This window comes from Serinus canaria, chromosome 3 (assembly GCF_022539315.1).
Source record: "Serinus canaria isolate serCan28SL12 chromosome 3, serCan2020, whole genome shotgun sequence".
Lineage (NCBI taxonomy): Eukaryota > Metazoa > Chordata > Aves > Passeriformes > Fringillidae > Serinus > Serinus canaria.
In genome coordinates this window covers 20,854,193-20,878,140 of record NC_066316.1, presented here as the reverse complement: position 1 = coordinate 20,878,140, position 23,948 = coordinate 20,854,193, and the positions used below count along the sequence as shown (strand labels likewise).

Sequence of the window (23,948 nt, the reverse complement as noted above, 5' to 3'; positions counted from 1 at the left end):
GCTCCTGTACCCCAAAGCTTCTTTCCCCTCATTGTGCCTTCTTTATGAAGAAACCATGTAGCCTTTAATCCTTTTCGCCACCTCTGACCTAAAGGGTAACATTTTAATTCTCCTTAATTTTTTTCTGATTCACGGCAAGCAGCTGGACCCCAAATACACCACGAGAGCATAGCAAAGTCTGTGCTGTCCAAGCCCTAGCCAGCCCACACACCCATTAGAAGCTGCTAAGCCTCCTCAGCCCATGGAAATAAGCAGTAGCATCTGTCAAGCAGTAGCAAACAAAAGGAGGCAGGAGAGAAAGGAATGGCCCCAGAGATCTAAAAGGAGATGACAATCTATGATACCCCAATCTTTGCAATGCTGAGGTTTCCACCTGAAACAAAGCCAAGCTCAGTATTTTTGAAAAGCACTGCTTAGCAGCCCTGAAAGAGACCAAGCTTGATTCAACTCAGTTCAAAGCAGGAAACAGTTTCTAAGCTTTTGGAAAAAAAAAAAAAAAACCAAACCCTGGAAAATCGAGAATGCACCAGTAGAATGCTGTAGAAAGAAAGTTTTAGGGAAAGTACCTAAGTACCTTCTGCTGGTCTTTCTCAAATTTTATTCTTCTCAATTATGATGTTTTTCAGCCTCTTATACAATTTTAAAACACTGACACAGCCATTATGGCCAAAAGGCAGCCCAAAAGATGTGCTTAGAATGAGCAAAACAAAGTCACTGAACAATGTGAACCTTCCTGATTAAGCACTTGCTCTGTCAAAACTTTTAGAAATTATTTGCTGTTGGGTTTTTTAAAAAGTCTTTTCAAGAAAATGGAGAAAGTATGGAAATAGAAAATTGGAGAATGAGAAAATATGCTATTAGATAAATCACAGAATCATTTAGGTTGGAAAGGACCTTGAAGATCATTGAGTCCAAGTGCTAACCCAGCACTGCTAAATCCACCACTAAACCATGTCCCCAAGTGCCACATCTTTGCATCTTCTAAATACCTTCAGCGATGGCGACTCAACTGCTTCCCTGGGTAGCCTGTTCCAATCTTGGGAACCCTTTTCATGAAGGAATTTTTCCTTAAAGACAATCTGAACCTCTGTGGTACAACTTGAGGCCATTTCCTCTTGTCCTATTGCTTGTTCCTTGGGAGAAGAGACTGACCCCACCTGGCTGCACTCTCCTTTCAGGCAGTTGTAGAGGGATAAGATCTCCCCCCAGCCTCCTTTTCTCCAGGCTAAACACCTTGTGCTCCAGCATCTTTCCCAGCCCTGTTACCCTCCTCTGGACTCAGTCTAGCACCTCAATGTCTTTTTTTTATAGTGAGAGGTCTGGAACTAAAGACAGGATTGGAGGTGTGGCCTCACCAGTGCTGAGTACAGGAGAACAATCACCACCCTGGTCCTGCTGGCCACACCAGTGATGATCCAAGCCAGGATGCCATTGGCTTTCTTGGCCACCTGGGCAGACACTGGCTCTTGCAGTTCAGCCACTGTTGACCAGCACCCCCAGGGGCTTTTCCCTGCAGCAGCTTTTCAGCCTGTGGCACTGCCTGGTGTTGTTGTGACCTAAGGGCAGCACCCAGATTGGGCTTTGTTGAACCTCACACCATTGGCCTCAGACCACTGATCCAGCCTAAGTTCCTCTGCAGAGCCTTCCTGCCCTGCACTCCCACCCAATTTGGAAACAGCTGCAAACTTGCTGAGGGTGCACCAACATCCTCAGCGGTTCCCTAGCAAGTTTTTCATTGTAGTTAAAAGGAGAGCCAAGCTGTACATAGTAAATGCTGTATTAACAAGCTGCAACACCCAAATTTAGTCATGCATCCTGGCTTTTAGTTGTTTTAAAGGAAAATTGTAAAAATTTTTTTCTTAAACTCTAGATCTTGATCAGGTGCTGTTGATATGCATGTATAAATATGTATATGGACATATATATTTATATTTCCTTGATTAGTTATACCACTCTCTAAATGGTTTGGATTTTTTTTCCACAGTGCAAGGATAACAAGATCAGGTCCTGAAAGTAACTATTAAAAATGCTTATTTCAGGGAAGATTATTCAGACTTTAACACTAAGCCACATACACGACCATCCTCACCATTTCCTCCCCTCCCATCCCTTACCCTTCCCCTTTCTCCTGCCTCCTTGCCTTTGCCACACATGCTGATGAGATTTTAAAAACAGAGTTAGAAAGTTTCTAAGGGGCTAGGAAGCAAAATCTTCCACAATGACTTTCAAAGAACCATAAATTACCAAATATTTTATTTAACAGGTGACATATTCTTATTTCTTTCTAAATTTAATGTAAGACCTTACAGAATACAATCACCACGTCTGGGGGAATAATTTAAAATATCTTTAGTGAAGTTGAACAAGTAGGATGTGCTTTATCACAACCAAATGTGGGAAAAAAAACTTGCAGGAAAAAATGAAATTTATGTGAAACCACTGGGAGAAATAATTCTATATATTGAAATAATATCATGAGCCAATAAAGAAAAACATTTCTGATACTTCAAATTTAGCGATTCCTACAAAGCATCACTCTGATTTTATAATCATGCATGTAGCAGGGATTTCAAATGCTAAAATCAGAGCAAATTCCAAGGTAAATGATACCGTGCAACCCTACTAGAAAAGTAACATTTGTCTAGAAGTTTTACACATGGACATTTTGAAATGGAAAACATTTCTAAACAAAAGACAGTATATTGTTTAACTTTCACAGCCATAGAAAAGCACAACTCTATGATGAGTATGCAGAACACAAATCTAGTTATTATTACATATCAATTAATGTAAAAGAAAATAATGTTTTATTGGAGGGTGAAATTAACATCCTAGACTGATATTCTTCAAGAATGCCTATTCCACAGCTCAGTTGTCCTGGAAAACATTGAACAATGAGATGCAGTACACAAGAACTATCAAAAGGGAGCACTTTTGAGCCACTGAAACGGCACGTTGGGCTGAGAACCACAATCTCCCAGCTGCAGACAATGATACTATCTCAGGTATTTTATGTGCTAAAATGATCATTAAAAATTAAGCACCACATATAAGCTGCCATTTAGAATATTAATTTACCTTTACTAATCATCTTTTTAACTTGAGGCTAAAAGAGTTCACTTACCATTCGGATACTCGGGCTTAGTCCAGGAGATGTTAAAGGAGTCGGATGCGTATGACTGGGCTTTTGGAGCAGGAACCCCTTCTGGTGTACTCTCATCTGTTATAGCCACGCTGGCTTCGCTCACAGAACACCCACCTCCAGTGCAAGCCTTAAAATATTAATCAGAACAAATAAACACCTTTCAAGGTAGTACCAATAATTTTAGCAATTTTTTTTTTTGCCCTAGTCTCATTATTCTTCCACATCTAAATTTAGTAAGCCTGTGATTTTCAGGTAAGAACTTTTTCTTAGCATAGATTTGTTTACCTCTTTTCTTGACTAACACGAGGATGTATAATAACTCATGATACTTAGTTTTTAGGCATACTATAGCTAAAACTTTCTTCTGTACTTCACAACAGTACCCAGAGCATGTGCAATTATAATAGTGAAAAACCACCCTAATATAAACCAGTGTGTATTAGTTGTTATTATTACATGTTTATGGAAAATAAAGTAAAATAATTTACATTTCAGTTGCCAGAGAACAAAATGTTAACCACACAATTTTTGTATTTTGTTTGGGATATGAAATACTACAATGTGCAGGCAAAAGGGCATATCACTCCATATAACAGGCTTTTAAAGTTTTACATGTACACAGCTATGGTCCATGTGATGCTTTGCAAATTATTTGCACTAATGCTGATGACAAAATTACAGACATTAAAAAACATACAAATATATATATATGTGTACATCGGTACTGGATTGAAAGATTTTTGTGTTAGGTTATTGTTTATTTTTAGGGTTTTGTATAATAATAAAATTAATAAAAACATGAATACAACAAATATTTACATTTGGACATACACTTACATAAAATTTATGGGATTAACTGTGTTTTTCTAAGTTGTCCATGTACTTAAGTGGACAAATGGATCACCAGCAAATAAAGAATCTTGCTCTCCACATCTCCAGGAATAAAATGTTTCTCTCAATCTATTATATTTTATTTGAAAGGATTAGCTTCAGTTTCCCATTTCCCATTGTTTTTCAAATCAGAGAGCAAACATATTCCCTGTGTCCTCCAAAACTGTATATTGACCCCAAGGGTAAAAATAAGTATTGTTTGTAAATAAGAGGCTCTTTTATACATAAAGATTATTTTGATATCATTGGAAATTACATTCCCAATACAACTAAGGAGTGACTCCACGTTCAGTCTGAACTACCAAGTGAAGATGAAAGAATGCAGTCTCAGTTTTGGGAACATCCAAAAAATGGCATTTATTCTAAACATAATAATGTTTATTAAAAAACCCCAAAACCAGCATCAGTTCAGATGGATGCTCAAGTAACTATTAGCATTTTGCTAAATAAAATATTTAAGAAAATTATCCTTCCCGGAGAAGCAGAGTAATCTTTGAATGATTCCACTTCCACTGGCTTCATAGGCCAAAAAGAGCAGTTCTGGAAGGCCTCTCTCTCATTTACTCCTTACTGACTAGCTAATGAATTTCCTACTTCAGCAGTGGAGAGTGTTTCATTTAAGGGCTTGGTAACAGCAGCCTTTCCATTAATTTATTTCTGGAATTTCACACAGCTCAATTTTCCTATCTCTGAAATTTGCTGGGACACAAAGTTTCTGGTTCTTCTAATGAAAATCAGCAAAAGAGAGCTCACCTGCATTTTAGGTAGGGGGATTCTAGACTAGTGTATCCAAATGGACAGGACATCTGGCTATGACATCCCGTGATGCTCAAAGCCACGAAAACCTCCCCCCAGACTGAGTTCCCATTTTGTCACTCTGAGAAACAGATTTCAGGTGAAAATACCAAAGGAACTGGACAGCCAAAGGACAAATGCAAACCACATCCAATGACACCACATAGCAACACTCCACCAAGGACCTGAGCCAGCTTAGCCACACTGCAGCATCCTGAGGAGATACTGGCTTAACAGTTCAATCACATAAGCACTTCAGTCATACAAAGAAGAGCGACACCCTGGCTACTAAAGGCAACCTTTCAACTTTCCATTTGCTTTCAGACTGGTCTGGCTCACACTCACCCAGTTCAGAGCATGAACAGAACAAAAACAAGTTCTTTTGCACTAATCCATGAGATATGACCCTAGGTCTTCTTGGCTGACTTTAGGAAAGAAGCATTAGACTTGCTTACAAAACCTGTTGTACTCATTTATGAATAAAATTGCTGTATATTAAATGGCAGCAATCAATTCTGAAAATTGGTCAACAGCATGCAAAAATAAACATTTTCTAACTCTCTTCAATGTAGTAACATTAACCTTTCATACAGAAAGTTAAAGGTGAGGTGCTGAAAGTTCTGCTCATGAGGCTCCTGCTTCTGTTGTTCAAGCTGTAATTTTTGAAAACTCAACACAGAAACCAAAACCAATTTTTGAATGGACACAAACCAAAGTTAATAGTAACTGTGAAACAAGGAAAAGAAAAAGGTTCCAGCTGAAAGAAATATTTCACTCTAACAAAAAAAAAAAAAAAAAAAAAAGGAACAATTTAGTTACATCTTCCACTGTGGATGGTTGTTTTGGGGTATTTTTATTCTTAAGTTTTATTGAAATTTAGTTAGATAATATACGAAACACTAAATATTTACTTTTTTTTCCAGGTGTGTATGCTTGATTTGAATTTTTTGTGGATTTGGCTTTTGCTGGGGTTTTTTTATATTTGGAGTTTTTTCCTTTCATAGACAAGTTACATTTGGCCATGTTTAATCTTCATAACTTGTAAACCTGTAATAGTACATTCCTCTCAAACCAGTCTAACTAGTTCTATATATGATGGACCCAAATGTTTTTAAAAAGCTATCACACCTCAAAGATATTGAGCTTTTCATGCACTTTTATCATTTTCAAAGCTGCAAGGACATTTAGATCTTCTAACTCACCTATCACAGAGCACTGCATTTTATCCAGGTAAATCTGGTTATCTTTGTCACTAGAAGAAATTATCTTTTCCTACTTTCTGATTAAATGCAAATATTAAGGGGGAAAAAAATTTACAAAGAAATGAGAAATAAAATATAGAGAGCAAAGGGTTTCTAAAAATTTATTTGGCAACTTCTAGGAAATCTGCCTACGCTGATGAAGCAAAACCAAGATCCACACAACACCTCCTCCCATATCCCATGGCAGAGCCACCAAAAGAAGCAGCCCCGGGTGCTCTCCAGATTGTAGCTGTTAATTCTTCCCTGATGCTCTCTCCTTGTGCCCCCATGCACAGGAGCTAGGCAGGAACAGAGAAAAGCTGTGGCACAGTGAAGGGCAGCACAAATTCTTTTGTAAAGAATAAATAAAAATCAAGGCATAAAATGCTTGTTGAAGTAGTGTCTTAGTTTTGGACATGGTGCTATTATGTATGCTAAGCAATTTACTATGCCGAAATATCTAGGCACAAATGAATTAATTTCAACACGAATCTAAGCTTTAATTAGACTGAATATCCTTGTTTTTTTCAGGTTCAAGTCAGATCCTTATCATTACCTGAAGGTAGATTTTTTTTTTTGTGGTATAATATTTAGAACATTCAAGAGCATGTTAAGAAAAAATGAATGCATATCCAGTCTACATAAATGTAAATTTATTCATAATCAAGAGCAGAATATTTTTCTATGGCATTTATCAAAGCAAATATCCTTATATAGGTATTGTTATAAAATGAACAATGTGCTGAAAACAAGGGACAATCCTCTCCTTTTATCCACGTATTTTCAGGTTTGTAAGTGAAGAAGCTGTTCTATTTCATCACAAAATAAAACAAATGATAAAGAAATTCAATGAAAACGCTAATGTCTTTTAAAATGTTTTGAATACACAAACTACTGCTCTGCACTGAACTCTTCTTCTCTGTTATTTCCTTCTACATACAGAAGGAAAGGATGAAAGAACAAATTACCATGGTACAAAATAAGAAAGGTTGACACTTTTAAAAACCTTCAATGTTTTCTTGTAGGTTGGGTCCAAGGAAACATTTTAAAAGCATTTCATATATTTCTGCTCAATTCTTTATTAGTTATCCAACTTATCCTTGAAGAAAACCTGTATTTAAATTACATACACATTTTTGTGAATCTGTTTTGAAACAAAAAAACCTACTTTTGTTCAGGATGGCTCACCCACCCTAGCTTCAAAAAGAAGAGGTTAAACAAAGTGGACACAAGAACCATTAAATATTAAGATGCTAACAAAGTCAGAATCATTTTCACCATTTTACACCTCTACTACACATCTTTAAAACTTACAGCTAGTTTTATGAGGTATTCAGTACCCGGGAAAAGCTGCGGAATAGTAAAATCCAGAAAAAGTTCTGTGCTGTTATAGATTACATTCCACTTTGTAAAATTCTGCTCATTGCTGGCCATATAAATTATATAGCGATCTAGGATTCCATTTACTTCTACTGGTTCTTTCCACCTGCAAATAAAAGCAAAATATGATTAAGACCAGACCAAATAAAGATTCAGACCACGCTGAAAAATGGAAGGCTTTGTTTAGAGGACTTCTTGCAGTTTATTTTGAGAATTTGAAAACCCAGTTGTGCAATCATAAAAATAAATCTAAGCCAAACCTCTAATGCAGTATTTGTACGCAGTAGATAAATGATTACACACAAAGCAGGGGCTACAAAAGGGGCATATCACCAGAACATTTCCTCCACTGAAGTTTGCAGAGGCTATGCCCATATGTAGGTTATACTGATTGCGTAAAGACAAAATGGAAATTAAGTTGGCAAGTGATAATCAGAAGGTTCACAGAACCACTAAACTAATCACTTCTATGCATTTAATCATAATAAATTTAATTTTATGTCACAAACCCTTCCCCTGATTGAACTCACTGGAATTCTTGAATAAACTGATGCACTATTGTGTTGTCAGGAAAGAAGAAATCCTTACTTACTGTACATGTATTGTTCTAGAATCCAAAACTGTCAGGACCGGGGCATCTACGTGAGATGGTGGCAGCTGTGCTGTAAACAAGGTGACCTGGGAACTGTTTGTACAGCCAGCGAGCGTGCACGCAGTGAGCAGGAACTGGTGCGCTGAGAAAACTGCCAAATCTAGGGCAAAAAAAGAATAGGAATTTACATGGCATTCATTTTAATTTGTTTTCCTATAGCTTTCAGACACTAGTGAGTTTAGAAAATCAAGAGGAAAGGGGACCTGCATCTCCTAAATGTTTCAGGTTTGCCCCAGAGGAATGAATAGATACTGGTGCTTTAGTAGTAGACAACGACAAATTTTGACTACCCATAGATCTGTGTGGTGTGCTTTGGCTGAGATAAACCCCACTGTACTCCATTTACACCAGAGTGTACATCAAGCAACCAAAAAAACCCCAGAAATTCAATTTTCAGGTGCTACATACTACATCAATTTGCTACAGTGGCAAATGAACGTATTTCAGATTATTAAATCAAATCAAATTAAACTAATGGAAAAACAAGTACAGGTTCATTAACACAGCTACATTATATATATTTTAAATGTGCTGTATGACACAAGAATGATAAATATTGATACATACAACAATTCACTCCATGCAGATTTCCCTACAAGCATGAACACAAAGGAAGCTCATAGTTGCCACTACTCATACTGATCCATTCTCTCTTTGCCTGTTTGTCTTCAGCTGCACAAACACCAAACACTCAAAAATATATTTCAGTAAAACAACCCATCTAATGCTATAGCAAAACAACTGCTCAATGGTTATTAATTTTGAAGCTATCTTGAATTTCAATTACTGCAAAAATTGGTGAATAAAATGTATCATTTTTGCCGAATAAATATTCTAAAAGTTCATATATTCTTCCCTATATTAATGAAGGAATGTTTGATAGAAAAATTATAGCATAAAAGTAATGCAGACACAATTCTCTAGCATTTTCTGATTTCTTTTTTCATAAAAATACAAATCTTAGACTTAAACAAGCAAATTTTCCTTTTAAGAAGGAATTTACAGTTGAGGTTTTGGCAACAGCATAAGGTATACAGGTAAAATGTTTGTTCAATAGACACACATTTTAAATGTGTCGGAAAAGTTCTGTGTTTCTGTAAGACATAATAAACAGTAGCATTTTCAGAACCCAATAGTATCAAACTATATTTTTTTACAACATATTTCTGAGCACAAATTTTAAAATTTTGGTTGGATGACAAAGACATCACCAGAGCAGAAATGTTATAGACCCAACTTCTCTCGCATTAGTTTTCCCCTCATATAACACCTTCAGTCCCTGCAGGAATGAAATTTCTTCTGATTTGCTCCACTCTGTGTAAGGAGACAATGAATGTGTGCTTTTTGTACTGAAAATAGCGTATCATTCATTGGTATTGTTCTATGGAGCACATGGCAAAGTGTGAGTTAAAAAAAATGCAGCAGCTAAAAAAAAAATCATCAAGTGAATGCCTGTAACAGTGACATGTTTAATCAACATAATGGGACTGATTCTACCAGGGTTAAGCAGTGCTTAAGTCAGTGAGAGGGGGAAAGCACACTCCAGAGCAGGTGCTCAAGCTGGCTCAGCATGCAGGGAAACTCCATGTATTGCCCTGGCTGCATTGCCTTCATTACTGCACACCTTCCTGGGCCCCTTATTCCCTGCAGCTGCCATAGGAGAAGCCACAAAAAGTGCAGATGGAGCTCAAAGTCTGTGACACAAATATTACATATTCCACGTTGTGGGTGGGCAAACAAGTGACCAGAAGGATTTTACTTTCAGCAATCCTAAAATGAATAGATGAAAGCAATTCATGGAACCTGTATAATTAATAACCTCCTAGATACTGACTATGCCTTCTTCTCTCAGAGTTGAAAGTATATGGTAGGGCTTCACCAAGAAGAGTGAATATAACCCAAGGGAAGGGAAAAGTAAAAGTTGATTTCTCCTTTTCCATTTGTTTATGGTGGATCACTCTTTTCCTTGTCAGTGTGGGGTTTGATCAGCAGGCCGTAGTTGATGAGATTACTGGCAGGCATATGTTTGTGGAAATACCTTGTGTAATTTGAAGAGGGAAGAAATTTTTCAAGGATTCAGAGAATGGAACATGGAAAAATGTTTTATTTCCCTCCCTGAAAAAACAACTGACTATAAGTTACCTTGTCTGTCTCAGTACCAAGAATGGAAAAAGCAAGAAGAAAAGACAGGGAAACATGTAAAGTTTAAAAAAACAACAGCAAGGAATGGAAACACAGTGCATATGAGCATAGAGATCATTTGAGATCAGATGATAAACATACTGAAAGGGGAGGAAAGGATAGGAGAGTTTAAATAAAAAGCTGAAAAATAAAATATGTTTAAAAAGCAGCATGTCACCAGATTCAAAGAAAATCTTTATTCCTCATCTTGATTTACTAACACCAAAATATTTTGACTACTAAATAGAAAGTTTCAATGGAATCTCAAAGATTTAAGTTGGATAAAGGCTAAAAAGAAAAATTTCATTTGTGTAAGCAGGAGAAGAAAACAAAGAAATTCAAGGCTTAGCAATGTCATTCAAGGTAGGAGCTTTGCCATCATTAAAATCTCTCCACAGACTTCAAAGTTTGGATGAGCCAGCAAAAATAGGGAAGGCAGTATTTCTAAGAGGTTAGAAGCAGAAATCGACAAACTGAAATAAAAATCACATTACATCATAATTGCTATAATTATTCATCACAACCTAATTTGGGAGATATTTTCCTATTTCAAGTTCAAATTATTTCATAACGGATCACTGGATTCAAACAGCTATGGATACAAACATGAAAGAGGGAGGAGGTTCTTAAAACTACAAAGCCACTGTTTGTCAAGGTCCTCTAGCAACAATGCCTTGCTTTCCATTTGCTTGATTGCATGATTTGCATAAGATCAAATGTAGGCAATTGTGGACATGAAAAGCAGATCGCTCTCTATCACATTAGAAACAGATACACAAGCATTATGCAGAAATGGGGTACAAGAAAATGCACCCCAGTGCATGGAAAACTCAGTGAACTAATGTAAAACAAGGCTTAATTTACAATATAGGGTGTGAATTATATGTTATTCTACAATTGATTTCATGCTGTTGCTGGATGAATTTCACAGATCTCAATTTACAAGATGAACCCAGTAAGGACACAATTTCTCCATTTAAACCTACAGCAAAGCCTGAAATTTTTTTCTTTAAAATTTGCTTTATCAGATTATATTCCAATCTCTTCCACAATTTCAATTACCTGATTTTAATTTAAAGATCAAATGGTTCTTATTTCAATATTCCAATAACTACTCACTGAAAGCACTTATTTCTTACCAATATAAAGCTAAGCCTAGAAATTACAGAACTTCACTGATGGAAAAAACCCTAAATTCAGGATTTGATCCCGTTCTCATTTCTAGACTCAGAAGAGTGAAAAGCACAAAAAAACAAATAAAAAGATCCCTTTTTGAGGGTACAATCCCTCAAAAAGATCCCTTTTTGAGGGATTCCCTCAAGTCATCTTATTAAAGTAGAAGGTAGACAGAAAAATAATTCTACATTTTTCATGCTAAAATTGACCAAAGGAAGAAACTAAAATAAAATCTCCCATATCTGTTTTAAATCCATTCCTTACTTTCTCCAAAAGAAAAAGGTGGAGCAGTGGGAGAGGAAGGATCAACCTGCCCTTTCATCTCTCTGACCTCAGAGGCAACATAAACAAACTAAATTATTTTCTAACTCACACATCAGCAAGAGAATTGTGAACTGTAGTGACTATCATTAACATCAATATTTGCATACCACTACAATTATTAGATATGTAGGGTGCTTGGAAGTTCCCACACTAACCAACTGTAGTGACCTAGTATCCCTCCAGCTTCGAATAACCACCTGCATAAGTCCTGAGAGCACAGTCAATGCATGAGGCAGAAAGAATAAAGAATGACCCCATTTGCATGGTCAGTAAGAACACTCACTTGCTTTGACCAAATTTAATGGGTAGTCATTGAAAGATAATATGCAACATTACAGTGCCACTTTTAGCATGGAATTTGAGAGAAGTTACTAAAAAAAAGTACAGAAACATAATTAGTGCATTCAAAAATCAAAACAAAACCAAGAATCCAACCAAAATTAAAGATTTAACAAATCATAAGCTTTCCAATTAGTTGTCAGAATACATCCCAGCTCAAATACAACACAGTAGTAATAGCTGCAATATTTTATTTCATCTGTAACTATCTTAACACTCTTATTATATTCATATTTACTGCAGGAGAGTCACACAGCCTTCTTGTCCCCGTCTTCCTCCCTATTTCCACTCTCCCTGGTTTCAGGCAGCTACTGTAAGGACCAGAAATGACAACATCCTGTAAGCACTCACATGACTTGGACAAGGAACCTCACATGGCTTTTCAGGAAAATAATTGAGACAATAGTTATCCCTTTGCTATATTTAAAGGAAAATGATCCAACAACATTGTAGCAAAGAATTGTTAGCAGCACAACAATAAAAAACTGCTGAGAGAGTTTGAAAATGAAAAACTTCTAAAGAATTCCAACCGCATAGTTTATGTAGGTACACTACACAAACACTTCAGCTCATTTCTCACCTCCTTACTCTGTTCTCTCATCTTCTTTCACACAATCTGTTATATTAACTCATAGTAACTTAATATCTAATTAGAAGATAAACTCCTTGGGACTATAAATCTTCACCACCAAGTACAACCATGTCCCCTTCTGATTTCTGTACACCACCAATAAATCCCAAACATCTGATTCATATACTAAGTGTCAAGATTGCATTATCGGGCTTGCTCCATCAGACATCACTAGCATTTCTCTGCCTTCCACCATTTCCTGAAAGCAAGCAGCAACTCATATTCAACTCTTAGTACGGTCTATTCTGCTCTCTTTATTTATAAAGCACCAGTCACTTAATTACATTGACTCTCAAAGAGCCATCACTCATGTACAACTTTCTCTGGAACAATAGTATACGAATGCTGCATCATTTCATATATTTGCAAACCCCACACCACACTCATCACTTACTTGAAAATATTTCAGAAACAAAACATATGTCACAAATGACACCCCTTAGATACTTCAGGCAACTCAATCAAGACAAAGAAAGTGCTCACGTACCTAATTGGTTAAATTAGCAATGGATGGCTTTCCACATGTGCAACTGGCCCTTTAATTGAAGAAAACATCTATCTTCCAAGATAGCAGCAAATTCTAACATATTAATTAATAACTAAGAATGCTTATGGAATTTGGTAATGTTGAGAGAGACAAAATTTAAATAATTTTGTGAAGCCATTAAAAACAAGTGCAAGTAATAAAAATCAACAAATAAACCCCGGATCACAAATAACTCTTTTCTGGAAGCACCATAAGCTGTTGTTCTGCTCTAAGAACAACAGCAAAGACTTTGAAATAATGGCACATGGACAAAACAACTTGGCTTCCAGCTGGCCAATAGATGCTGATGTGTTTTAGAAACTATTTGTTCAGCAGTAAATATCTCTCGTTTTCCAAATTACTTATAAAAGAAAAAATTCTTTACTGGGAGGGTAGTGAGACCCTGGAAGTGGTTGCCCAGAGAAGCTGTGGATAGCCCAGTCCTGAAGTGCTTAAAGGCCAGGCTGGACAGAGTTGTGAGCAACTTGGTCTAGTGAAAGGTGACCCTGTCCACAGTAGGTCCCTTCCAACCCAGGCTATTCAATTAAATCCTCATTCCTTTTGAGACTTATGCATTTCAGAAGAATTCAAGGAACTTCCAGGTCCCATCTTGGGAAATAAAGAGTGTAGCACAAAACCATTTAATATGTGGGAGCATGAAAACATAACAGTTATGTATTGGATGGTGTAGGAGAGTTATATTCAAGAAGAAAAACCCTTTGGCACAACATGTGAAACAAAAGGATCTTTCATCATTTCAGTTTGCAATGATTTCAAGAAATTACCTAAGATTTTACATGCCTGAAAATGGTTCCACTTTTGGAAAAGGGGCAGCTCTGAAGCACATTAAGGCTTTTAAAGATAATTATGTTTTAACAGCAAAGATTATCAAGTTTATTTGCCTTCACATTTAGTAACAGTCTCTTGGTTACACTCTTACACCCTTAATTGTTGCACAGTAAAACTTTTTGCCGTTTATTGTCCCGAAGCCTCATACTTCTTTGAGCCAAAACTCATTCCTCAAGAGTTAGGTTTCATCCTGACCAATTCACAAGGCCACATAAACATCCATTCCTGATTAATGGGTTTCATTGTTCCTTTTTATTTTAATAAAACTATTTTAATTTTAACCTTCCTTAGCTAGGTATGCATTTTTTATTTACACATTATTCCTATGCCTATTATTTATATCTCATTGTAAAAGCTGGAGAACAAGGATTCCAGTCTTTTATTGTAAAGCCACATCCCTGAGAGAGCAACTATGGAAACATTTTCCAGGCTGTTCTTACTCCCCAATTAGGACACACTAGCTTGAAATCCCAAAGGTGCTCAGCTGAAGAAAACTCATATCATGTGGAGCACCCCACACCACATGGTTTAGAAAAAGCAGAAGGGACACATTTGAGAAGAACATTCATTTAACATGAATGTTTAACATGTTAACATTTAACATCTTCTCTTCAGACTTTAGCACTTCCACCTAAATTGCTTTGTGACTCTAAGGGCATGACATGGCACTGATCACAAAGGAATCACCCCTGATATGTTTTCCTCTGACCCATCAGCATTAGTCACCATTAGAAAAATATGGAGGCATTTTGGAAGGTTTTTCGAAAGTTTCTCTTGCTGCCAAAATGACACAGAGCCAGTCAGTCAGTGCAAACATTCAGCATCAAATGAATCTATTGAACTTCCAAGTTACATTTTTGCTGACTAGAATTAAAACCTTTCACTGTCTCCCTAGTTTACGTCAATTATAAAATCTGGACAAATAAAATGAGTTTGAAGGTCAGAGGGGGAAAAATCAGAAAGAAGACAAAGCACATTAATTTTTACCAGGCACATGGAGAGAAGTAATGATTGTCAATAATACTATCTTAGTTTGATATCCCTCTTCTTAATTTCTTTAAACACCATAAGGAATGAAGATTTTAAGATTCAAAGGAAAATTTCCATTCACAAATACTTCCAATCCATTCACTGTATTTCTTATTCCAGCTTAAATAGAGATGAGTTGCTTGTATAAATCATAAGAACCATAATGTCTCAGTCAATGTTTAGCCCAAAAAGTGAAAAAGGAAAAAAGCGTGGTTTGACCATTTTACCTCTGTATTTCTTCAGCTTTATATTCACAGCTGGAAAATATATTTGCAGTAGGCAAATACATTGCAAATTTGAAACTCAGATACCTGCGTCTATAAAAATGGAACTACTCTGGATTCACATTAGTATGACCAAGAACCCTTTGGCTCACCAGCAGAAGTACATCCTGCATTCCCAAGTAATTCCAATTTAGCTGCAGTGGGAGAAACAAAATTCAGACCTACCTAACATTTGGTGCTGAGGTAATTGTATGAAGTGCCAGGCCGCCACTTTTACAGCCCGCGGAAGAGCACAGGCGAACGCGCCGCTGCGGCGAGTAAGATGTGGTTATGTATGAATAGATGGTAAGCAACAGCAACTATTACTATCCATTTTATATAAATCAGTAGTGCAGTCTCATCTGGAGCAGCATATATTACAGAGTGCAGAAATAAAGTCTGTCTGGAAAACAGCATTGAGAGAGCGGAGACTTACAAACACTTTCTTAGGAGAGAGGCTACAAAGAAACCACCTCAGAGAAGGAAACAAAGAAGACACACCAAAGAGAGGTATAGGATAGTAAGTGCTACATAGAAAAGCAATTAGGATGCTCTGTTCCCTTGAATTCTCTTTCAATAATAGAAGGGGGGGGTGGGTGGAGGAAGGGAAGGAAAAAGGACTTGCAATAAATTCAGAAAGTAGAATTTTCAGAGACACTCATCCCACCTAAAATCGTGGCACATCTAGTACTTCTGACAAGATGATTCAAGGTTATCTTTACAAATCAAACTTGAGGGGAGTAACAAAATATAATGTTTTTTAAATTACTTATGTAAGCATCACTATAATTTGCAAATCTGTCCAATATTTCTCCAAGATTTCTACAGTTCTCTTTCTGTACCTGAAACAACTTTGAACTCTTTAACACTGTATTTCATTTTATAAGTTTTTTCTGCCAAGCAAAGAAAAAGACGGATGGGATCAAAGAAATTAATTTCCAAAATAAATATTTTGACAAAACTTAGACAATTTTATTTAAATATTTTTCTTACTATAATTTAATATGCATATTAAATTACAAAATACCATTTTAATGCCCAAAAAAATTGTCTTAATCAACAAAAGCCAATTCATTAAACAAGCAGAAGCTTGAGAAAGCACACTCAGCACTAGAAATTGGAACCTAAACAATAAAACTACAACAAGGGCTCTTTGAACTGCATCAACTACAGATTAATTAAATTGAGGATTTACAGGCTGTGAGTTTTATTTACCAATATCTGTGTTTTACACCCATGATGAGCAACTTTTTTCACCATTTTGTACAGACTCAGGCATGTGAGGTGATTAGGGAACAATTCTCACTATCCAGGCAAGCCATCATGTGATTTAAGAGTTTCTGTAGAAGAGATAGTATCACCTTCCTAGGACCAGAACAGCTCTGTACTCCTGAATTATAGTCAGAGGATAAAGGAGTTTGCCAAAACATTACTGGAGTGCTGGAACAAGGATAGTGGGAGGACTCAGCTTCTGACCACTGCTCCTAAACAAGACAATTTATAGCAAGCTAAATCTGTTGCAAGACTACAAAAGCTGAGCTAGTTTTCTGCTGACCACAAAATAAGCAGCACAGTAAAATACACTGTATTTCTATCTGCTCTTCTCTCTCCTTAGTAGAATAAGCAGCCCAAGCTGCAGAGTCATTAATATGGTCAACATGTGGTTGGGCAAAATTATTTGGATCCCTTATTTCTTTGGTTTTGGTTTGTTTGGTTTATTTTTGGTTTTTTTTTTGGTTTTTTTTTTTTTTTTTTTTTTTTTTTTTTTTTTTTTGTTTTTGTTTTTTGTTTTTTGTTTTGTTTCATTTAATTTCATATTTACTTCCAAAACACACAAATGAAAACAAAGGGGGGAAAAAAGGAAAGCCCAAAGTTTTTGTCAACTTGACATGTTGCACTACCCAGTTATGGCATGCAGTGTCAGTAATGCCATCAGATAACATAACTGCCACAATCTGATGTGATGCATTAAACTGGGATTACCAGAATAAATCATGTTTGTGGGTACACAGATCACAGGTGGTGCAGTCAGCTGCTCTGTATTATGGCATATCTATAGGATGTGCAGATTAGGATATAATGTCCAGAAGCTTGCTCTCATTTGTGAAGTGCTTTGCAACCATAAGTCAATAGTAAGGAGCCACAAAACAGTTATAATGGCATAAACCATCATCAGGGAAAAATACAAATCGATCAGTGCCAGCAATATAAAAGGAAGAGCTTGCATCTGTCCCCAGTCTCATAAATTCAGTGGTTGTTGCAGGCTTTTCCTCGGTCCCACATGTACTTTATTAGCAACAGTAACTATCATAAATAATAATAATGCAGAGCAGTTTATTTCAAGATGAATGCTCCTCTTATTATCTGTTGATCCTATACCTTATTTCTTACATCGTGTCTGTGTTCCTCCTGTTAATGGGAGGGGAGAGCTAGCTAAATTTATTGCTTGAAGTTTATGCCTTTTAATCGGCATCAGGGTGCTATGCCCAGAAAGTTGTCTATGTAGGCTCATTGAAATATCTGCATACCTTAACCAGCATGTTAAGCCTCTACAAAGGAGGCATAGAATTTACATTCTACTGCATGCTATAAATAAGTAATAAGAACAGATTAGAATTATGCATTTACGCCTACTAGTGAGAGTGAGATGCATAATTCACAAGTGGCAAACCCTTAAGAGGCTTTCACCCCACCCTTCTCCCTGCTCCAGTCTTGCCTGTGTAGAACCCACTACATTGTTTAGTTCTGCTGTTTCACAATTTTAATTTTTCTTTTTCAGGATAGGTCGTTTAGGTATTATAATTACTACTTCTTTCTTGCAGAAGAACAACAGACACTATGTTAGCAGTCAGTGCTGGGTATATGCCCACATTATGTGACATTATTGGTATCATCTTTATGAGTTTTCTTGTGAAACTCAGAGACACAACTAAGATAACACATGACTTGCAACTAAAACTTCCTTATGCTTCCCTAGCACTGTCCTTGAGCACGTCCAAAGCAGGGCCACCAAACTGATTAGTGGGATGGAGCACCTCATTTATGAGCAAGGGCTAAGATAATTGAGATTGTTCAGCCCGAAAAGAAAGGATTTGGAGTGATCTAACTGAAGCCTTCCAGTACCTGAAGGAAGGTTACAGAAAGACAGAGAGCACATAGTGACAAGGAGGAATGGATTCAAACCAGAAAATAATCAGTTTAATTTTGATTTTTATGAGGAAGTTCTTTACTCTGAGGGTGGTTGAGGCACTAGCACAGGTTGCCCAGAGAAGCTGTGGCTGCTCCCTCCCTGGGAGTGTTCATGGCCAGGTTGGATGGGTCTCTGAGCAACCTGGTCTGGTGGATGGGGTTCCTGCCTATGGCAGGGGGTTTGAACGAGATGACCTTAAAGGTCCCTTCCCACTCAGGCCATGCTATGATTCACAGCTAACTGCTGCTCTAGTAGGACCTCCTGGAGGAACAGACTAATCTCTCTGTCGATTCACATCCTCAGCTACTCTGCTGAAGCCTGAAACTACCTGTTGTGACCACAATTTGTAAGACAGCACATGAAGGCCACGGATTTTGCCAAAAGTGTGGCTTTTCCTCATAGCAGTTCTACCTCCAAAAACTGTTACCTGGTGACAAGGTGTAGAAACAAAGATATATTTCAGTCTAGCTGCTTTACTGTTCATACAACTCCCAAAGAAGCATCACTAAGGACAGGCTCATTGATGAAGAAGTTTCCTTGTAATTTCTCTCAGCTGTTTTAAATGTAGACTATTTATCCACCTGGATTTTTCCTTTTAAATTATTTTCTAGCTCTATTTACCATTTTTTTATTTTGCCTTGATCTCTGCCACACAACTTCTTTTCAAATTTAAGCCAAGACTTATACCTCTCTTTTATGCTAACATTTCTAATTTATTAATCTTTTTATCTATTCAGTGTATCTCACTTTGTTTTTAGTTTTACTTGACAAGCTTTCTCTGCAATTTTCTCTGCCTGTAAACATAGGAGAAAGACTTAAATTGCACATGTATTTTAATTCCCAGTACAATTTAACAGCTTAAAAAATTGTTATGTGACATTGCAACAATGATATTAAATCCCAAGAGTCATACCTCTAAACATTCAAAACACATTAGTTGAAATGTTTAATCTAACATCCTTGAGCTGATGAAAAAGCTTGCATGCCAGCTCATGATATTTAAAAATTCTTGTCAATTGGATTCAATTTTTGTTCCTTGATCAGAACAAAACTTACTAGCACTATTAAGTGTTCATAAATAGTTTCAAAGTTGAAGTTAATATGAAATTCAGCTTTCAAAAGGAAGCTATTGACATAAAGCATCAACATGGGTAACTTTCCATTATTGATAATTTCCTTAGTTTTCAGAATTTCCCCTGGAATAGACAGAAAATGTCACTCATGCATCCTTTCTGTGAACTCCCCTGTCTAGCCAATGATCCTAGTCAGGTGAAACACAAGGATCCAGAACATCCTAATAAACCAGATGCTCTGGTCACCTCTGAACAACCTTACGTACCCATAAACATACCCAGACATGCAAAAAAAAAAAAAAAGGAAAAAAAAGAAATCAAGATATGCAGACTGTAGACATGACTCAAATGTATCTCAGTAGTCATGGAACCTTGCATGTCCAAAGCAGCCAACACAGAAATAACAATGTTTATCATCCACCTTCCTATCCATTTTAGGACCATGAGTCTAAGCCTTACTTAAAGCACACTAATTTGATGTTCTTCTTACACGTTTAGCTTTATGTTCACTTGAATATTTTTTCCCACTAGTTAATTTCCTGCTAACCCATCACTTAAATGTGTCACTCTATTCATACAATAAAACCCATGGAAATGAAAGAAAGAAAAAGAGGAGAATTCCCAGCAGTTTTCAGAGTCCAACTACAATCGATGTAAAATGCTTCAATCAGAAATAAATCATCATAAAAAGACATATTGCATGCAAGACTAGTGAAAAACATGATGGAGTTCAGTTCTGGCTAAAAAAGGCTATTAAGCTTTATGTAAACAATTTAAGCAATCAATGTAGAAACCTAAGTTACATTGCTGGCAGTGATAACAGGAAAGGAAGTGTACTCAAATGCCTCTCATGGTTTTGGGGACAAGATCCTTTCCTTTCACATGTTTCTGCATAACTTAAGAGGAGATTTTGAAAATACATGAATACTCCAATTATACAAACCACCAAATATTTTTGAAATAAAACTTACATCCAACTATTTTATGGTGTGATAACACACAGTCTTTGCATTGTTCACCCACAAGACAAGACTTGTACAAGATGGAAAATACTCAGAAAAGTCTGTACTTACATTAATTGGTGAAGTATTTTAGAAATGGAAATTCTAAGGAAGTTTCTCAGACTTATTGAAATTATAAGTCTGAAACACATGCAAAAATTAAGGATTGCACTTTCCATAAATTTGTCACCTTAAAGGTTTCCGGTTTTTTCAGTAAATAACATGCTGAAAATATTTCAGTAATGGTAAATGACTCAACACTCTCATGGTCATGGATTCAGTAAAAGCAAAAGGAATGGGAAACCCTAGAAGTTCTGCTGTGGTGTTACCTGCCTGTACATTGTCATAATTTATCAATATTCCAAGGTTAAAGGAATGTTGGGATACACCAGGTATAGAGAGAAGGGACTGTGTCTAGCACTAGCCAAAGAATAATAAATGTACTACTCTGTCGAATTATCACACACTTTGTAAGGCAGAAGCATGGAATAAAATATCTATTTCAAATCAAATATTCATCAACTGTTTAGCAGTTTAGGAGACCAAATGTTCCTAAATTAATAAGGATTGAGTAGTTTTCCAGGGCATAAGGAAAAGCTCAGAGAGAAGTTTGATTATGCAGCTGGAAATATCAAAAAGGCTGCCCCACTCTATCCAAGCCTATTAAGTTATGGCTAAGTGAGGTGTGTCCTTATAAATGGATACCTAGAGATTCAAGCAGAAGCAGCAACTTTGGGCTTAGTCCACTTGTGACAGAGGTGGCATATCTTTATTTACCTGAGAACAGCATTACCTGAAACTAAACATAAATTATTTACCAAGTATCTCAAAATGATCCTGGCAAAAACAAAACAAAAATCTTTTAGACAAGGGGATTTTTTTTTCTTGATCAATCAATATATTATTTATAACTGGAACACAAAACCTTGCACAGTTTCTGATGTTTTCTAAAGCACTTAATGAAATTGTGACTGGATGAAAACTTGTTTTAAACAATAAGCTTATGTGTCCATTTTATCAGAAAAATTAAAACCTGAACAGAAGCCACCATTTTGTTTTACCAGCTTCAGGCAAACCATAATTACCAGACATACTGCTAAAAATAAGATCCCACAAAAAGTACTTCAGGCTATGAGCACAACATGGCCAAGAAAGCATATCCTAGTTCTTGCAAATCTTAAAGAGTTCTCATTATATTTAGTAACAAAGAGTGGTCACCAGGAGACAACAGCTCACAAAGACAAACTATGACACTTCATGTGAAGCTCTCACTGACTAAAGACAAAATGCAGAGAAATAGATTAGCCCTTCAGAAAAATCCAAGAGCAAAGCAGACAAGATTTGGCCAGTTTACCCAAGGGAGGTTCACACACACAACATTACAAGAACTTGATCTTAGAATGTAGCAAAATAAGAATTTGCTATCTAACTGCAAAGATCTTGGAGAAGACCTACAAATCCACATGCCAGTGCAGAACACCTACAAGGCAATTATATGTGGACATTAAGAAGAAAGCTCTGCCAATGGATTAAAAAAAAAAAAAAAAAAAAGGGCTGTAAGGCTGTAAATTCACATTTTACAAATTGAACTCAATGAACTCTTCATTTAAATGTGTCCTTCTCAGTAGACACTGTCTTCTGAAGATAACTCAGCATCTTTAAATCTGCTTACCAGCCTAGATATTGAAGGAGAAAATACAGAACAAAAGGCTTACAGATGCCTAATTCTGACAAATATTTTGAAGTACCATCACAGAAAAAATAAACTGGGAGTTTTACATTTTTAGGGGTTTAATTTCTTATCATGGAATTTAGACAAGCCAGGAAATCAATGCTTTTCTTCTCTTTGTTTAGAAAACAGAGCCCATAGCCAAAATAATTCTTATGTGCCAGAAGGGAAAGGATAGAATAAACACTCTCCCCATTCTACAGCTATTAGCTCTGGATAAGCTATTTTGCTCCAGTTCACTTTGGTACATGCAGAATATTGGAAGGTCCCAATCACTCTCATTTTATAATTTGTGTTGCATTTTAATTTTTAGAAAGTGGTACTCAAGTAACCTGAGAGCTCAGCAATTCCAGCAGGGTTAGCGTGAGCTCTCTCCTGGCTTGCTGTGTTACCCAAATCTGATCAAAGGACAAGGACTCCAGAAGCTTGTCCAGCTGTGGTTTTATAATGACACCATTAGGTTTTGCTCTATAATCAAGGTCCCTAAAAGTCTGTGTAGCTTCAGGCTTAATATCTGCGACAAGGTTAACTGAAATCTGCAGCAAGGATAACTACTTTAGCAGATTGTATCAGCAGGAAATATTTAAACACTATTTAAAAGGATTTTAAATAAGCAGATTTTATTTAACACTGCACTAATGCACTGCAATAGAAAATGATACAACGGAGCTGCTACAAATAAACATAATGCTTTTACCCTTCCCCTGCCTCCCTCCCCTCTCAATTCCCCAGATGTGTATTATTAAGCCCAACGAGTGCACCAGATCTCCCTGTCTGAGTTGGAAATACCGGAACGCCAGGCTCAGACAGCCCATTTGCCCTTTGGTTTTGTGCCTGCTGAATCTGCATTCTGGGGCTGTGGAATTAATTACCACAGCACCGGTCACCGGCAATGTCAGTGTTGCCACTTCAGGTGTATCAAATGTGCCTCCTCACAGGCCCAGAACTTTCAGAGGAAGGCAGCTTCTCCTGTAAGGCTGGCATACCCTGCCCTCTAGTGCCAGGTGCACCTCTAGATGTTCACTTCAATGCATGCCAGGGCCAGAATAAAGCCTAGAGCAGCAGGCACTCTTCATAAGCCATCCTGTATGACTTACCAGCTGCATTTGTAGGCCTGGCACTGTTGCACAGTAGTGCAAGACCCTGAAATAAGGGTGAGACACTGGGCCATGCCTCACTGGGTCATGTGCAAGATGTTTCAGATAACCAATTCTAACTGCAAAGAAGTGAAGACTGACTTTTATTGCTCATCACGGTGCTAAAGAAGTCTCTGTTTCACAAAAAAAGATGAGGAATTCTGACATTCAGGGTTATAATATCTACAAATCTAGCATTAACATTGTATTTGATTGCAAACAACTCTTTCAAAAATCTGTAGTGAAAGAACAGACTGATTACATTTAGTTGTTAAATATTTCGCTGTCACCTGGAAGAAAATTAACTCATACCAGAGAACTACAGAATTTCTCTATTGTTTGTCCTTTAAGGCAAAAGCTGCCTGTCATCCTTGAGCAGGACCTAAAACAAAGGAAG

The 23,948-nt window shown here is 36.8% G+C and overlaps 1 protein-coding gene across 1 annotated transcript in view; it reads right to left on the bottom strand.

Moving 5' to 3' along the window:
* Nucleotides 1-23,948, bottom strand: part of USH2A (usherin) — a 371,525-nt gene that overhangs the window by 179,429 nt on the left and 168,148 nt on the right. Inside the window, exons 32-34 of the mRNA XM_050972284.1 lie at nt 8,045-8,204; nt 7,387-7,558; nt 3,125-3,272 (exon numbers count right to left, since the gene is read on the bottom strand). Coding sequence (XP_050828241.1) covers nt 3,125-3,272; nt 7,387-7,558; nt 8,045-8,204 — 480 coding nt within the window. The remainder of the gene's footprint in view (nt 1-3,124; nt 3,273-7,386; nt 7,559-8,044; nt 8,205-23,948) is intronic.